The 16674-nt window shown below is 48.4% G+C and overlaps 2 protein-coding genes across 4 annotated transcripts in view; both read right to left on the bottom strand.

Annotated features, from left to right (window-relative positions):
- NIM1K (NIM1 serine/threonine protein kinase) overlaps positions 1-3490 on the bottom strand; it is a 29875-nt gene extending 26385 nt beyond the window's left edge. Inside the window, exon 1 of the mRNA XM_075021741.1 lies at positions 3185-3490. The gene's annotated coding sequence lies outside the window, so the exon portion shown is untranslated. The remainder of the gene's footprint in view (positions 1-3184) is intronic.
- Positions 3491-7187: 3697 nt separating this feature from the next.
- Positions 7188-16674, bottom strand: part of ZNF131 (zinc finger protein 131) — a 28909-nt gene continuing 19422 nt past the window's right edge. For all 3 annotated transcript variants that reach the window (XM_075020166.1, XM_075020164.1, XM_075020165.1), the window contains one exon: positions 7188-9385. In XM_075020166.1, coding sequence (XP_074876267.1) covers positions 8723-9385 — 663 coding nt within the window. In that variant the 3' untranslated portion in view covers positions 7188-8722. The remainder of the gene's footprint in view (positions 9386-16674) is intronic.

The raw sequence follows: 16674 nt of genomic DNA, 5'->3' as shown, positions 1-16674 counted from the left end.
ACAGTTCTTTCATATTGCAAGCAATAGACACACTAATTTCTATTTTGGAATTATCTTTCTCAATAACTTGTTTTCCTTGCTATGAGGAGAAGAGCCTTTGATTTTGTTGCTTGAGGAAGGTAAGTCAGGAAGATGGACAGTGTTTTCAGTTCCACTACTGGCTGCTTGCAGAACTATTTACTCTGTGTAACCATAATAAAATACAGAAGAAGAAAAAAAAGGGAAAATAAAAGCCATTTACCTACTTTATAGGAACAGTCAGAGGCTGAGCTAATTAATATTTCCCAAGTGTCCTAAAAGAGAGCTGTCTATGGACAAAGTGCTACTTTTTTTCCAAACACACAGAAGAGCGATGCTGGAGATTTTCTCAGTGTTAAGCAAGAGTTTCAAAGATTGCAGTTTATTTCCTGCCTCACAGTAAAAATCAGGAAAAGAGGCAAACACTCCCAACTTCTAGGGCTCTGGAGTAACACTGGAGGCCAAGACTGGCCACACAAAAGTTGCATAGTGTTCCCACCTGTAAGGAGCTAATCCCATCACTTGTCAGCGTGGTTCAAATTCATGTGCTCTTATTTGTTAAGTTCCCCACTTCACAGTAACTTTGCCTCAAAAAAAAGAGCAAAACCCCCAAATCGCCCCACAAAGAGAGCCCTTTGAACATGTATCTTACAAATATCTCTCTCATTTGTGCTTCTCCCAGGCAAAGCACTACAGCTGCCACGATGCTGTATCTGCTCGGGTCAGTGCTCTGTACCTCATGGAGTGGGAACTTGCAACACCTCCACTCCAAAGAGCATCTCACTTCCCCAGTGGTGAAGTCCAGAAAATCCTCCCATGAAGTTCAACCTACAAGACCTAAAGAAAAATCCTTTTTAGCAAAGGTCTAATTGATCAGTTTATTGTAACTGACACTGTCTCTCATGGCATACTCCTTGAGAAGCTGGTGGCTCATGGCTTAGACAAGTTACTCTTCACTGGGTGAAAAACTGGCTGGATGGACGAGCCCAGAGGGTTGTGGTGAATGGAGTTAAATCCAGTTGGCAGCTGGTCACAAGTGGTGTTCCCCAGGGCTCAGTTTTGGAGCCAGTTCTCTTTAATATCTTTATCAATGATCTGGACGAGGGGATCAAGTGCACCCTCAGTAAGTTCACAGATGACACCAAGTTGCAGGGAGAGTCGATCTGCTCGAGGGTAGGAAGGGTCTACAGAGGGATCTGGACAGGCTGGATCGATGGGCCAAGGCCAATTGTATGAGGTTCATCAAGGCCAAGTGCCAGGTCCTGCCCTTGGGTCACAACAACCTCACGCAGCGCTACAGGCTTGGGGAAGAGTGGCTGGAAAGCTGCCTGGTGGAAAAGGACCTCAGGGTGTTAGTCAACAGCTGGCTGAAGACAAGCCAGTGTGTCCAAGAAGGCCAACGGCATCCTGGCCTGTATCAGAAATGGTGTGGCCAGCAGGAGCAGGGAGGTGACTGTTCCCCTGTACTGGGCACTGGTGAGGCCGCCCCTTGAGTCCTGTGTTCAGTTTTGGGCCCCTCACTGCAGGAAAGACATGGAGGTGCTGGAGCGTGTCCAGAGAAGGGCAACCAAGCTGGTGAGGGGCCTGGAGCACAAGTCTTGTGAGGAGCGGCTGAGGGAGCTGGGGCTGTTTAGTCTGGAGAAGAGGAGGCTGAGGGGAGACCTTATCGCTCTCTACAACTGCTCTCTACAACAAACAGGGTACTAGTCTCTTCTGTCAGGTGGCTGGAGATAGGACAAGAGGAAATGGCCTCAAGCTGCACCAGGGGAGGTTTAGGTTGGATATTAGGAAAAATTCCTTCACCGAAAGGGTTGTCAGGCATTGGACCAGGCTGCCCAGGGAAGTGGTTGAGTCACCATCCCTGGAGGTGTCCAAAAAACATGTAGACGAGGCGCTTCAGGACATGGTTTAGTGGGCATGGTTGACGGTTGGACTCGATGATCTTAAAGGTCTTTTCCAACCTAAACAGTTCTATGATTCTATGATTCTATAATGTGGCTACAATATGAGCAACCAATTATTTTCCAGTGCAACTTAATTGCCTTCAAAACAGAATCACTAGTTCAGGTTGTATTATAATAAATTATTTGTATTTGCAATAGTGGAGGCCCTGTGTTAGTTTACAAAACTATTTTGAGTATTTTCATATGACAAAGCTAAGGACCCCACAACTGGACAACATTTTTTTAAATACCCCAGAAGCTGCAAATTTTAAAACAACACTCTCAAAAGTTCCCAAACAAGTAACTGTAAGAATAGTAAAACCAGCATATTCAGGTATCTTAACTCCTAATTCCCAAACGGACCAACTATCTAGAACTAAGTAAAATCCTGAGGTCCTCCCATCTATTTGTAGGATAAGATACTATTTAGAAAAGAAGTATCATCAGTTGAATTAAAGGCACTAGAAGACAGATGATAATAATCAAGTGGTCAGGAAAAATAAACTGAACCGAACTATTCACTCGTTTACAGCCACGGGATTGCTCAGCCCCTGGAACTGCTTTAGATCTGAGAAAATGTTTAGAAAGAAATTACCCACTGCAAGAAAATAATACCACATATGTAATTTAGGGCCCTTGTTGACAGAATGATACTTTTTCAGTTCAGTTTTTTACACGCGCATACACGAACACCTTTCTCTCTCTGAAAATGAGTACCGGTTCTCAGTTTTCCTCCTGAACTGTGGTGGGGGACAATCTCAACACGCTGTGACACCTGTGCACCCGTGATGTCAACCAACCCGTTCGGTGTGACTCAACTGACATGTCAGTCTACATCCTTAAAAGAGAAAGCCCCGACACTCCAAATTTCTTGTGACACCCTCCGTTACGTGTTTGACAGTGACGGTGCCGGCCCCTCTGAGGCTGTATGAGTAGGTCAGACTACCCACGGAGTAACACCCCACTCACAGAACACTGAGGCATGTCCTGGCTCCTCCCACGGAATTAGTGGCGCGTTTTGTGTGCCAAACACCACACGGGGTCTCTTGGGCTGGACACGTTTGGGCTCTAGGCTCCGGCTAGCCCTCGCGCAGGGAAAGGGCCTGGGACAAAACACGCGTGTCTCCCCTCCGGCCCGCCCGTGCCCAGCAGCCCCCGCCCGCCCCGGCCGACGCCGCCCCAGCAGCGAAGCCCCCTGGTCCCGCAGCCCCGCGCCGGCTTACAGCGGGGAAGGCGCCGGCCGTCGGCCCAGTCGCTCCGCCGAGAAAAAGAATCCCTTTTTAGCCAGGGCCCTTCCTCCGGGCAAGCCGGCGTACAACTTGGAACAGCAGCGGCGAAGTGCGTTTGAACTCATCAGCGCTCCGGCAGCACGAGCAGAGGCTGGCGGCGGGGCGGCTCGCTCGCCCCCGCGGGAGTCCCCCCGCTCCGAGCCCCGTGGAAGCGCAGGGAGGCGGCGGAACGCCAGGCGGGCGCCCCGGCGGGGGCCGCCGGGCCCGGCTGCGCGGCCAGAGCGGGCACCCGGAGGCCGGCTCCCACCCGCCGCCTCCAGCCCCGGCTCCGCAGCGCCTCGCCGCCCCTGCCCGGCGGACCGGCGCCCGACCGCCGGCCTCAGCGCCGCCGCCGCCCCTGCCCGCCGCCCGCCATTTGCTCCCGTCAGGCGGCCCCGCCATTTGCCCGCCTCCCTCCCCCTCCCGCGGCGGGGACGGGCCTCCCTGCCCCGCCACCGCGCTCCTCGCCTTGCCTCGGGAGAGGCGGCGGGCGGCCTGCGCGGCTCGACGGCGACCCGGCCGAGGGGGCTGGCGGCCCCGGCCGAGGGGCCTGGCGGCAGCCCGGGGTCGAGGGGACGCCGCCGCCGCCGCCTCCTTCGCCGCCAAACCTTGGACAGCTCCGGCGGCGGCAAAGGCGGGCCGAGCTCCCGGCCGGCGGGCACGGCCCCCGCAGCCCGCTCACACCCTCCGGCTCCTCCTGTCCCCGCGTTCGAGACCCGCACCCTAGGAGCGGCGGACCGCGCCCCTCTTCCTAGCTTCAGGCCCTTCGGGCGTGCAAATTATTCCCTCAGAAGGCGCCAGCCCTCGTTTGAAGGAAGGGGAAGGACGAGCCCCAGCAGAGACAGTTAACGGATGTCAAGGCTCCGGGCAGAAGAAAAAACGCGGCAGGCAGAAAGTACCGGGGCGCTGGGCGAGTACCCCGCACCCTCTGCGCAAGGCTGCGGCCCGGATGCGGACAGGGGCACGGCTCACCGAGCTGGGTCCGCCCGTGGCTGAAGCTGGACTGGGTCCGCGCTGGTGAATCGGGAACGGGCTCCAGCTTCCGCTCTACCCGCCTGAGCTGGCGCTTGTTTGACAAGCTACAAGTTACTCACATTTTCATCATGAACAGGCTGCTTTCATTTTTAAATTATTTGCTAGCAGCAAACACTACAGGTTAAGAACAACAAAAAAGTCTTAACCGCGCATTACATTTTCATGATAGTCCCTGTCGAAGAGATACTCCAACCCTTAAAAATAAGCAACCAAATTAAACATCTATTATAAAAGTTTTCTCACTGGAAATAATAATGACTTACAGAATTTGTGTAAGAGAGTACCGTATTCTGCACCCTTAGCTAATTAAATGTTCCACTGCAGGCAGGCGAAACAAAGCAGAGGCTGCCCCATCCTCCTCTAATGACCATTTCACACAGGACCAACATCCAATTTCATCCTGTCGTGAAATGGAGTGGTTTGGACCACTTAAAGAATAACCTTTAAGGGTATTAGCAAAAATGATTTAATAGGAATTTGTAAAAATGTGATGTCACAGAATTCAATGGCAAGGTTTGCTCTATTACTTAATTCATGGATGAAACGTACAAAGGAAAATTAAGTTAGAATCAAACTAAAATTCTGAATAGAGAGGCTGAAGACAAAACAGGGTAAAAGAGAAACATTCAAAGGAAAACCAAGTTAGAATTGATTTCTCATGATTTGTACAGAGATTGGGAATGTAAGAAGGGTAAGGGAGACTCTCCCGTTGAGCCAGGAGGCTCAGAGAAGACCCCCTTGCTTTCTAAACTCCTGTCAGAGTTTAGGTGCAGCTGGATTGACTCCTAGTCCTAGACTTGGTCAACGGTTTATGTCTAAAGAGATTATAATAGCAGCATGAGGTTTATTCACAGTTGAATAAAACTCACGACAGTGATTTATGTATAGATTAATATACCTACTATAGAATATTCAGGCTAGTACACACACACATGCACAAAGACACTAAGAGATACAAGCAAGTAAAAGAGATATACCTGTTAAAAATTCCCCTCAAGTTCAGTGAAACTATTCATGTCAAATGCTTTGGCATTTTTCTCAATGGGCAGAGGGTCGAGCCTCAAGGAGCGGAGAGTATCAGCCCAGGTCCCATCGGCTTTCAGCAACAGACCTCCAGTCTTCACCAGCTGAAAAGTTTGCGAGCTCTGAGAGGCGTCCCACTCAGAGGGAGATGCTGGTCACAGCGCACTGCAGTCCAGGAGAGCTCAAAGGGTCTCACTTAGTACTACTGCTTATAGGTTTGTAAGATGATTGGCTTTAGTCATCAGCAAATTACTGGGATTCCAGCTGCGCTGGTACCATTTCATATGAGTGATGAGTCAGATAAGGAAGGCTCCAAGGCTGTCAGAGAATGACTTTGGATTCAGATACAGGATGTTCCAAGGCTGTCAGGAGAGGATCGAGATATGTCTGAAGGTTGTCAGGAAATGACTAATTATCCCTGCTTCTGTCCCCAGCCTCTGCTGCGCAGCAGGAGTCCTTGAGATGGTCAGCATGACTCCCTGTCTTTGGCATGCAAGAGTTCTGGTACGGTCAAGGGATGCTTAACTGCCCAACTCATTACTCTTATGCTAAGGCCTGGCAAGACTTCCCAAGTTTGCAGATCGGCCCAGAGAGAGGGGGAGATGCACCAACACGCATCCTCACAAGCCTGCAGATGAAACATGCTTTGGCTCAGGAAGACTGTTTTCCAAAAAAAAAGCAGCTAGTCCTTTCTTATATTGCCTGAATAACCTTGCATCTCCCAAACTATTGATCATCTCCCTCTCCCCTCCCTGCTCTACTTTCAGAAATAGCTTATGGCCTTTCATCAATATCACATATAAATCTACAAGACTACCACTACCCTTGGTCTCAATTTGATGCTTAATTTTATTTTATATTCAGACACACCTCATGGGTTTTTGTTCATTCCCACTTTTTCATTTCTCACTGTCTAGACCCCACTGCTTTAGCTGATTATTTTCCTTTGGCATAAATTGAAGCATTCACCCTGCATGTCGCCCTATTGCAAGCTGCAGACCAGTACATGTGTAACACAGGTCTCTGGGGACCAGCAGTATATATATATTTAGAAGGAAGAACTCCTCCAATGGTGCGGAGGTAACACATGAGTTTGGAGAGGTCTGTGTGTCTATACAGACATTTGGGGCAGAAAGAGGATGGCAAGGCGGCCATTCCAGAAAGCAGCCAGAGCTTCTGACTCCCCCAATCTTCCCTCCCTCAGTATCAGCTGTTGCAGCAAGAAGGCATGGGGAACTCCACTGGTGGGAGCAATTTGGGCTTCAGACATTTGGAAAGGAAATTACAGGGGAGAAGGGGTTGCAAAGGGAAAGGCTCTCCAGTGGAGTTATAATTTGAGGAGAGACTTCCACCTTGTCCCTCAGGGTGAGGAGGGGATTGCTTGTGGTCCCACCATGCTCCCACCCAGGCTCAGCAGAAGTCTGGATGGGGCAGCACTGGGCACAACAACAGAGCATCATTTCTCTCCTACCAAATTAATGAACTGTTGTTGAAAAGGGGAGATCAAACAGAACAAAGAAATAGCCTGACTGTGCTTATGGCCCTGCTACCAATACCATGTAATTGCTCAGTTTACATTGGACTTAAATTACGTAAAAGTTAGTTTCATCGGTTAGACACCCAGCCAGGTTGTTCCTTTAATTCCACAGATACAAACCTCGTGTCTATATGCACAAATACCTAAAAAATGAGAGTTATGCAGCTAAGCAAGGAGGCCTGTCCCCTCCATGTTAACAGAAGACAAGCGTCTTATCAGAAGCCAGGTATATACACAATAGCCAACTTTTACGTTCATGATTAACATTGGGCCACATTCTTCCCTCTGCACAGAATCTTGTCACATATTACTTCCCTCTCAGAAAACACAAAACTTCATAAAAAAGAATGCAAGTTACATTAATCAAATTGTTTAAAATTTTAATTGAGATCCATGTTTGTTTTGCAACAATTTCTCAAAGGCTACGATGAAACACAAGAATCATTTTGAACGAGACTAAATAAAAGCACAAATCCCAGGAAATAATTCTGCATTTGGAGAGGACTGAATAGAAGAGCCTGATTTTAACTAAGAACTACAAGATTACCGATAGCATGTCCTTGCAAAAATTCCTCCCTTCAGTTAAGGCTTTGAAAAGAAAGTTTTTCAGAAGTGTGCAGCACCTCTAATCTCAGGACAATAATTGAGAATTAGAAGTCCTTAGCATGCTTGAACATAAAGCTAGACAATTATTTTCTAAAAAAAAAAAATAAAAAAAATCTAAATTTACAGTGAAGAGCTATTATTCTTACTAAAAATGAGATTGATTCTTACCACTGGGAGCTGGCACTATAATCGCCAGTCACTCAGTTGTTCCTAATTTATTGGATGAAACAAATGATGCAACATTTCATGGTTGGTATTGTTTTATTGTCTAATATTGATTAAATTATTTACACTGCTACTTTTCAGTCCACAGTTTACCACTCATACGTATGGCTTTTACTTTTATGTTTAGCACATCTTTGTGTCAAGTGTCAGAATTTCATTTCAAAAAAACAGGAACCTGATACCATATAGACAAGTCTCCTATATTTATGTTTAAACATATTAATTTTCAAAAATGATGATTTATAAAAGAAGAATCTGCTGGTAGCTTTCTTCTAGCTCATGTTTACCACAGATTCTACTGCACTTTTCCTATTTTAAAGTGTTCCTTTTAGAGTGTCCTGCTGCCTCCACATGGAATCTGTTTCCTCCCTCACCCACCCCTCTACTGAATTTAATGCAAAAAAAAAATAAAATCAGTAGCTGACAATTTTAAGCAAAAATATGAAGCGCTGTAACATTACCTACATTGCTTTTTACTGAAGTAGGTTCTTGAACACTCTAGCAACTTTGTGGAAATTTAACCAGTCAGTGTTGAAAAGGCACAGGATTTTTGTGCTCAGAGACCTCCAGCAACAATATTTTTTCCCCAGCCTGAAAGTTAGGGACGGCTGTTAGGATACAGGAAACAGTTTGATCCAAAAATTCACAGGTACCCAATTGTCACTTACAATAGAACCCACCAGATTTTACTGATTCTTCTGCCACAGACACCCTGCAAATCTATAACAAGAGATTGCTTCTATTGCAAGAGGAAAAGAGGTGAAGTTACTCTTACATACATATCCGGGGATGGTGTAACAATGATACAAACTATTCATGATTAAAATCCTCACAAAGCTGTCCGTGTCTGCGGTAGTTTCTGTTCCATGGTATTACATGAAAAGTTATTTTTCACATATGACAGAAGTTTAGTTGTACATGAAGAAACCTAATTTTGGTCCACTTGTCCAGCTTCCTAAAGACAGCATATTGGAAAGCTGACCACTGACGATTCAAAAACCAATGTAAAAGTTAACAAAAATAATTTGGTATTTCACTCCTAAACCTGCACAGTGTGGTTATTTGTCCTAGTCATCCATCTTTTCATTCTGTGTGCCCACTAACTGTTGAGTTGTTAAGTCTTCAGCTTGTTCATGATCTTCCTTATCTGCATCATCTACTTGATTAGGTTCCTTTTTTTCTGCTTCTCCTTGATCAACAGTTTCATATTTTACTTGTTCAAGGTCTGTTCCATCTATAAGTTCTGCCTCTACTTCTTCCATCTGTATTTGATTTACATGCTCAACATGTAACTGCTCCACATGAACTTCAGCACCTTGTTCAGTTTTAATGTGTTCAACTTCCAAGTAACTAATTTGCACCTGTTCTTGCAGTTCATCTATCTGTATGCCTTTCCCCTGATTGTCCTGTATGAGATCCTGGTGCATCTGTTCCACAGTTACCTGTGCAGGATCCACTTGTACCTGAATTATTGGTAGGACGTGGACTTGCTCCACTTGTTCTATTATAGTCATTGATGTTACTGGTTCAGCTTCCACAGCTTCCACTGGAAGAACCTCTTCTGCCACTATTCGTTCTGAAATATTGTGTATTTCTTTGAGATGCCTTCTCAGCTCACTGCCTTGCATAAACCACAAATCACATAAGGTACAGTGGTTGGGTTTGTCACCGGTGTGTATTACCAAGTGATCTTTGAATTGATCCCAGCTGTTAAACACACTGTTACAAACCTGAAACAAAAGATACAGTTTGTTAAACAGTGCCAACAGAAATATGACTAAGTACAGTGCCTATTTCAGATCATGGCTTCACATAGTCTAGCTTCTTGCTACTTGGATTAAAAAAACATATAAGTTAGAGGTAAAAGCTGAGAAGTCAGCTTCAGATGAACAGAAGACCTGGTATTTATTTATTTGTTTTTAAGAAATAGTGTGCTACTTTGAGTCGTGCATATATACCTACAAAATTTATGAATCAGTACAGCATCTGAAAGTTTTCTTATTTTAACCTTATATGAAATTCACATACAGCAGCATGCCCCAATAAATATCTGGTGCTAGAATTTTGGGTGGAGAGCTATTTATGTAATAATATTGTACAATGAAAGTGTAATACAAACTGTCCCTCTACTGAAGTTCTGGATGTAGTACTACTAGCCAACTTTTCCTTAGCAGCTTTCATTTGGCTCATGGCATCGTGAGGTTTAACTGGCTAGACTGAACTCTCCCATTTTGCCATTTCAAAAAAAAACTTGAATGATGTCAGCAGATAAAACTCTCTTAAAACTTGATCCCTTTAATTCTCTTCCAGCTAAAAGTACTGCCTCAACTGCAGACACAACATTTTCACAAAGCACATGAGCACACTTCCTTCTCTTCCTACTGAGGTAAGTAGCCTGAAAACAACACACAAGAGACTGCAGAAATGAACGAGGTGCCAGGTGTGATGGTCTGACAAATTATAGTCAATGTCTCAAACATTCGTTAAAGAACTTTGGTGAATAAAATGGCCTCTGTAAAACTGCTGGAGTTTTGTGAACACGACAATGTGGCCGGAGGAGAGGGCCCCATGGAGGGTGGGACCGCGCTTCTCCAAAGCCACAATTCCATATCTTAAGTGACCAGGAGAAGGAGCACAGCATATGTGCCTGGAGGAGGAGGCCCCATGGAAGATGGGACTGTGCTTCTATCTTAGGCGGCCATGTCAGCAGGGAAAAAGAGGCAACTCCACAATGAACCCCCCCCCCCAAAAGCTCACTGACCGATTCCAGAGAACCCCGGGAACAGGAACTGCGCATGTCAAGACCATCAACTAACACACTATAAAAGAGGGAGAATGAGTTCTCAGTGCGCGCCCTCCAGAACTGGATCTCTACGCTGGCTGGACCCAGGACTGGTGAAACCCTTTTCTTCTCTCTTTCTTTCTTTCTCTCTTTCTCTCTCTCCCTCTTTTCCTTCTCTCTTTTCCACAGTCCCTACACCTTATCCTTTTAAACATAAACCGCTGACCAAGTCTGAGACTAGGAGCAGATCCAGCTGCCCCTGGGCTCCTCTTTGAGAAGGAGTCCAGAAAGCAAGGGGGTCTGCTCTGAGCCTCGTGACTCAATGGGAGGGCTCTCCTTCTGATACAGTTCCATGTTCCTTTTTCCATTTCTTTTTCTACACCTCCCTTCTCTTTCCAAACAGCAGTTCACTTGTACTTGGGCAGGGTTAGCTAGGTTGAATAAAAGTGGATTGTTGTTTGAACTCCCCTGGTGTCATTTCACCTTAATTCTGACAAAGGAAATCCACAAACCTGAGTCGCTCCAACTTTGGGACACGACAACAGAGCAGAAGAGAGAGAAGAATGCAGTAGAGTCAGGCTTGGAGTAAAAAACCAGGCTCAGCAGTCTTTGTCCATGCAAGTGTTCTTGGCTGCAGAAAGCAGCAAAGAACACATGTTTCAACACCCCTTCACTGCTAGCAAATAGTTTTGAAACAGGATGTTCCATCTCCTCATAACTCTTAGCATCCAGAGAAGGATGATGGAGTATCTGACAGGGATTAACTCAAGAACAGGTCTGTGTAGTGGAGCTAAGTATCTCCACTTTGCTGTTGAAGTCTGTTAAAACAGGTTTGTGATTCTAGTGCCATGCTTTTTTTCCCCCGGGCTCATGCTTTAGAAAGAAGTTGCACATACACTTCTTAAAATACTAACCTTATAGATAAGCTCTTGAAATTACTTAGTCAGGGTGGGCAAACAGGCATGGCATGGCATTTCACGTGGCAATTCATGCAGGGAGGCCGCAGCCCCTTCCCAGCTCGAGAAGGCTACTCAAGTGGTAAGCATCTGTATTGGGTTTGTGTGGCAAGGTTTTGGTAGCGGGGGGGGTTACAGGGGTGGCTTCTGTAAGAAGCTGCTGGAAGCTTCCCCTGTGTTCGAGAGAGCCAATACCAGTCGGCTCTAAGATGAACCCGCTGCTGGCCAAGGCCGAGCCAATCAGCGATAGTGGTAACACCTCTGTGATAACGTTTTTAAGAAGGGGAAAAAAGTTGGGACAGATGGGAAATGGCAGCTGGAGAGAGGAGTGAGAACATGTAAGAGAAACAACCCTGCAGACCCCAAGGTCAGTGCAGAAGGAGGGGGAGGAGATGCTCCAGGCGCCAGAGCAGAGATTCCCCTGCAGCCTGTGGGGAAGACCATGGTGAGGCAGGCTGTCCCCCTGCAGTCCATGGAGGTCCATGGTGGAGCAGACCTCCACCTGCAGCCCGGGGAGGACCCCATGCTGGAGCAGGTGGGTGCCCGAAGGAGGCTGTGACCCTGTGGGAACCCCGCGCTGGAGCAGGCTTCTGGCAGGACCTGTGGATCTGTGGAGAGAGGAGCCCACACTGGAGCAGGTTTGCCGGCAGGACTTGTGACCCCGTGGGGGACCCACGCTGGATCAGTGTGCTCCTGAAGGACTGCATGCCATGGAAAGGACCCACGCTGGAGCAGTTCATAATGAACTGCAGCCCGTGGGAAGGACCCACGTTAGAGAAGTTCGTGGAGGACTGTTTCCTGTGGGAGGGACCCCACGTGTGATGAGTCCTGCCCCTGAAGAGGATGAAGTGGCAGAAAATAACGGGTGATGAACTGACCATAAACCCCATTCCCTGTTGCCCTGTGCCACTGGGGGGGGGGGGGAGGGGGTTGGTAAAGAATCCAGGAGCGAAGCTGTGTCTGGGAAGAAGGGAGGGGTGGAGGGAAGGTGTTCTGAGATTTGGTTTTATTTCTCATTACCCTACTCTGGTTGATTTGTAATAAATTGAGTTAATTTTCCCCAAGCTGAGTCTGTTTTGCCTGTGATGGTAATTGGTGAGTGATCTCTCCTGTCCTTATCTCGACCCACAAGCTCTTTGTTATATTTTCTCTCCCCTGTCCAGCTGAGGAGGGGGAGTGATAGAACGGCTTTGGTGGGCACCTGGCATCCAGCCAGGGTCAACCCACCACAGCATTGTCCTCTCAGAAGGAGACACAGCTATGGTGGCCACTTGGGTGAAAGCCATTGCTAGAAAAAATGTGGCAACCTGGACAGAACTCCCAAGCAAACATGCAGCTGTCCAGGTCTCCGGGTGCAGGGAGTGCCTGAGCCTGTCACTGGTGCTGGAGGGCAGCAGGGACAACTCCTGTGTGAGGTGTGACCAGGTGGATGATCTGCTCAGCCTGGTGGTAGAGCTGAAGGAGGCGGCGGAAAGGTTGAGGAGTATCAGGGATTGTGAGAGGGAGATAGATTGGTGGACCCACACCTACCATCCCTGAGGCAGAGGCAGCAGCTGGAGGCTCCGCAAGAAGTGGAGGTTCCCCTGCCCTCTTGCCACCAGGTAGGAGGGGACCTAAGAGATGGAGGGGGATGGATACAGGTCCCTGCTCGGGGAGGCAGATGAATCCACTCCCGGTCTCCCTCACGTTCCCAGTTGCCCCTACACAACAGGTATGGGGCTCTGGAACTTGAGGGCCAGGCCAATGAAGATCAGGGTGTAGATGAAGGCCTATCCAGAGGGCTGCCTAGGTTGAGTCAGCTGCACGCATACTGACAGCCTCTGTTAAGAGAAAAAGGAGGGTAATTGTCATAGGCAATACCCTTCTGAGGGGGACAGAGGGCCCAATATGCAGACCTGACCCATCCCACAGGGAAGTCTGCTGCCTCCCTGGGGCCCGGATAAAAGACATTCCTACGAAACTCCGTGGTCTGGTTCAGCCCTCTGATTATTACCCGCTATTGGTTGTGCAGGTTGGCAGTGATGAGATCGCGGAGAGAAGTCAAAAAGCAATCAAAAGGGACTTTAGTGAAAGGATTGGGAGCACAGGTAGTGTTTTCCTCAGTCCCTTCAGTGGCAGGGAAATATACTGAAAGGAACAGAAAAACAGTCCTGATTAATACATGGCTCAGAGGCTGGTGCCATTGGTGGAATTTTGGGTTTTTTGATCACGGGGAGGTTTACACAGCACCAGGCTTGCTGGCGACAGATGGAGTCCAGCTGTCTCAAAGGGGGAAAAGGATTCTCTCTCATGAGTTGGCAGGGCTCATAGAGAGGGCTTTAAACTAGGTTCGAAGGGGGAAGGGGATAAAACTAGGCTCACCAGAGATGAGCCTGGGGGTAGCATGCCAATGCTGGGGGTGGAATCAATAGCTGTGTATCTATGCCAATGCACACAGCATGGGCAATAAACAGGAGGAGCTGGAAGCCATTGTGCAGCAGAATAGATATGACTTAGTTGCCACCACTGAAACATGGTGGGATGACTCCCATGACTGGAGTGCTGTGATGGATGGCTATAAGCTCTTCAGAAGGGATAGGCAAGGTAGAAGAGGTGGTGGGGTGGCTCTCTATGTTAGGGAGTGTTTTGATTGTACAGAGCTACACGATTGTGATGATAAGGTCACCTGCTTATGGGTAAGGATGAGGGGGAAGGCCAGCAATGCCAACAAGGCAAATATTGTGCTGGGAGTCTGTTATAGACCACCCAACCAGGTTGAAGAGACAGATGAATCATTCTACAAGCGGCTGGCAGTAGCGTCAGAATTGTGTGCTCTTGCTCTCATGGGGGACTTCAACTTTCTGGATGTCTGCTGGAAATACAACACAGTAGTGAGTAAACAATCTAGGAGGTTCCTGGAGTGTGTGGAAGGTAACTTCCTGACACAGCTGGTAGGTGAGCCAACCAGGGGAGGAGCCTCGCTAGACCTACTGTTTACAAACAGGGAAGGACTGGTGGAGATGTGGTGGTTGGAGGCTGTCTCAGGCTTAGTGACCATGAAATGATAGAATTCTCAGTTCTTGGTGAGGTAAGGAAGGGGGTCAGCAAAACCACCACTATGGACTTCCAGAGGGCAAACTTTGGCCTGTTCAGGACACTGGCTGAGAGAGTCCCTTGGGAGACAATCCTGAAGGGCAAAGGGGTCCAGGAAGGCTGGACATTCTTTGAGAAGGAAGTCTTGAAGACCCAGGACCAGGCTATTCCCATGCACCACAAGATGAACCGCCAAGGAAGACGGCTGGCCTGGCTGAACAGGGAGCTTTTGCTGGGACTCAGGAGAAAAAAGGAGAGGTTACCATCTTTGGAAGAAAGGGCAGGCAACTCAGGAATAGTACAGGGATCTTGTTAGGTCATGCAGAGAGGAAATTAGAAAGGCAAAAGCTCAGCTAGAACTCAGTCTGGCCACTATCGTAAGAGACAACAAAAAACGTTTTTACAAATATATTAACAATAAAAAGTTAGCCAAGAAGAATATCTATCCTTTAATGGATACAGAGGGGAACATTGCCACCAGAGATGAGGAAAAGGCTGAGGTACTTAATGCCTTCTTTGCCTCAGTCTTTAATAGTGAGACCAGTTACCCTCAGGGTACTCCACCCCCTGAGCTGGAAGGTGAGGATGAAGAGCAGAATATACCACCCATAATCCAGGAGGAAATAGTTAGTGACCTACTATGCCGTCTGGACACACACAAGTCTATGGGACCAGATGGGATCCATCCAAGGGTACTGAGAGAGCTTGCCAAGCCACTGTCCATGATTTATCAGCAATCCTGGTCAACAGGGGACATCAACCGGAGGCTTGCCAATGTGATGCCCATTTACAAGAAGGGTCGCAGGCAGGACCCGGGGAACTACGGGCCTGTTGGGGTGGCTCCTGTGAGAAGCTGCTAGAAGTTTCCCTGGCTCCAAGTTGGACCTGCCTCTGGCCAAGGCTGAGCCCATCAGTGATGATGGTAGTCCCTCTGGGAGAATGTATTTAAAAAGGGGAACCTGCAGTGAGTAGTGGGATTGGAATGTGAGAGGAACACCAATGCAGATACCGAGGTCAGTGAGGAAGGAGGGGGAGGAGCAGTGGAGTAGAAAGGAATGCCCCTGCAGAGATGGCAGGCTGTCCCCCCCCAGCCCATGGACGTGAGCTGTGGAGCGGAGGCCCCCAAAGATGGCTGTGACTCCATGAGAAAGCTCATGCTGGAGCAGTCTGTGAGTGAAGATCAGGCTGCGGAAAGGACCCACGCCAGGGAAGTTTGGGAAGAACTGAAGCCTGCGGAAAGGACCCACGTTGGGGAAGTTTTGTGAGGAACTGCAGCCCGCAGAGAGGACTCACATTGGAGAGGTTTGTGAAGGACTGTCTCCCATGGGAGGGTCCCCACACCAGAGCAGGGGAAGAGTGTGATGAGTCCTCCCCCTGAGGAGGAAGGATCGGCAGAGACAGTGTGTGAGAAACTGACCCCAACCCCCATTCCCCGTCCCCCTGCACTGCCGGGGGGAGGAGGGAGAGAGGATCGGGAGTGGGGTTGAGGCAGGAAGGAGGGAGGGGTGGGGGGAAAGTGTTCTAAGGGTTGGGTTTACTTCTCATTATCCTTGTTTTGATTTGATTTGTAGTGAATTAAATTGCTTTTGTTTCTTCCCCAAGTTGAGCCTGCCTTTTGCCCGTGACCATAAGTGGGGAGTGATCCCTCCCTGTTGTTATCTTGACCCATGAGCCTGCCTTTGTATTTTCTTCTCATCACACCGTGGCCGAGGCAGGGGGAGTTAGGGAGTGGCTGCATGGTGCTTTGTCACTGGCTGGGCTGAAACCATGACAGAATAAGATCACTCTCTCTTTTGGAACAAATAAAGCCAATATCCCGCAGTTTTCTTCACTACACAACCCAGTTTAACCTCAAACCACAGCCACTCTGTAAACTGAATAAGGTGAGACCCTTAAGGGGAGGAGGGAGAGAGAGTGCAAGCATGCAAGAGAAAGAGTGAGGAAGAGGGAGAAAGTGAAAGCGATTGAGCGAGGCTGTGAAAGAGAGAGCAGGAGAGAGGGTGAAAGAGCATGCCAAGAGCATGGAAGGGCATGTGTGGGGAAGGGGGAGGGGGAGAGGGAGAAAGGGGGGGGAGAGGGAGAAAGGGGGGGGAGAGGGAGAAAGGGGGGGGAGAGGGAGAAAGGGGGGGGAGAGGGAGAAAGGGGGGGGAGAGGGAGAAAGGGGGGGGAGAGGGAGAAAGGGGGGGGAGAGGGAGAAAGGGGGGGGAGA

Source organism: Buteo buteo, chromosome Z, assembly GCF_964188355.1.
Source record: "Buteo buteo chromosome Z, bButBut1.hap1.1, whole genome shotgun sequence".
NCBI classification, from domain to species: Eukaryota; Metazoa; Chordata; class Aves; order Accipitriformes; family Accipitridae; genus Buteo; species Buteo buteo.
This window is presented reverse-complemented; position numbering and strand designations above follow the sequence as displayed.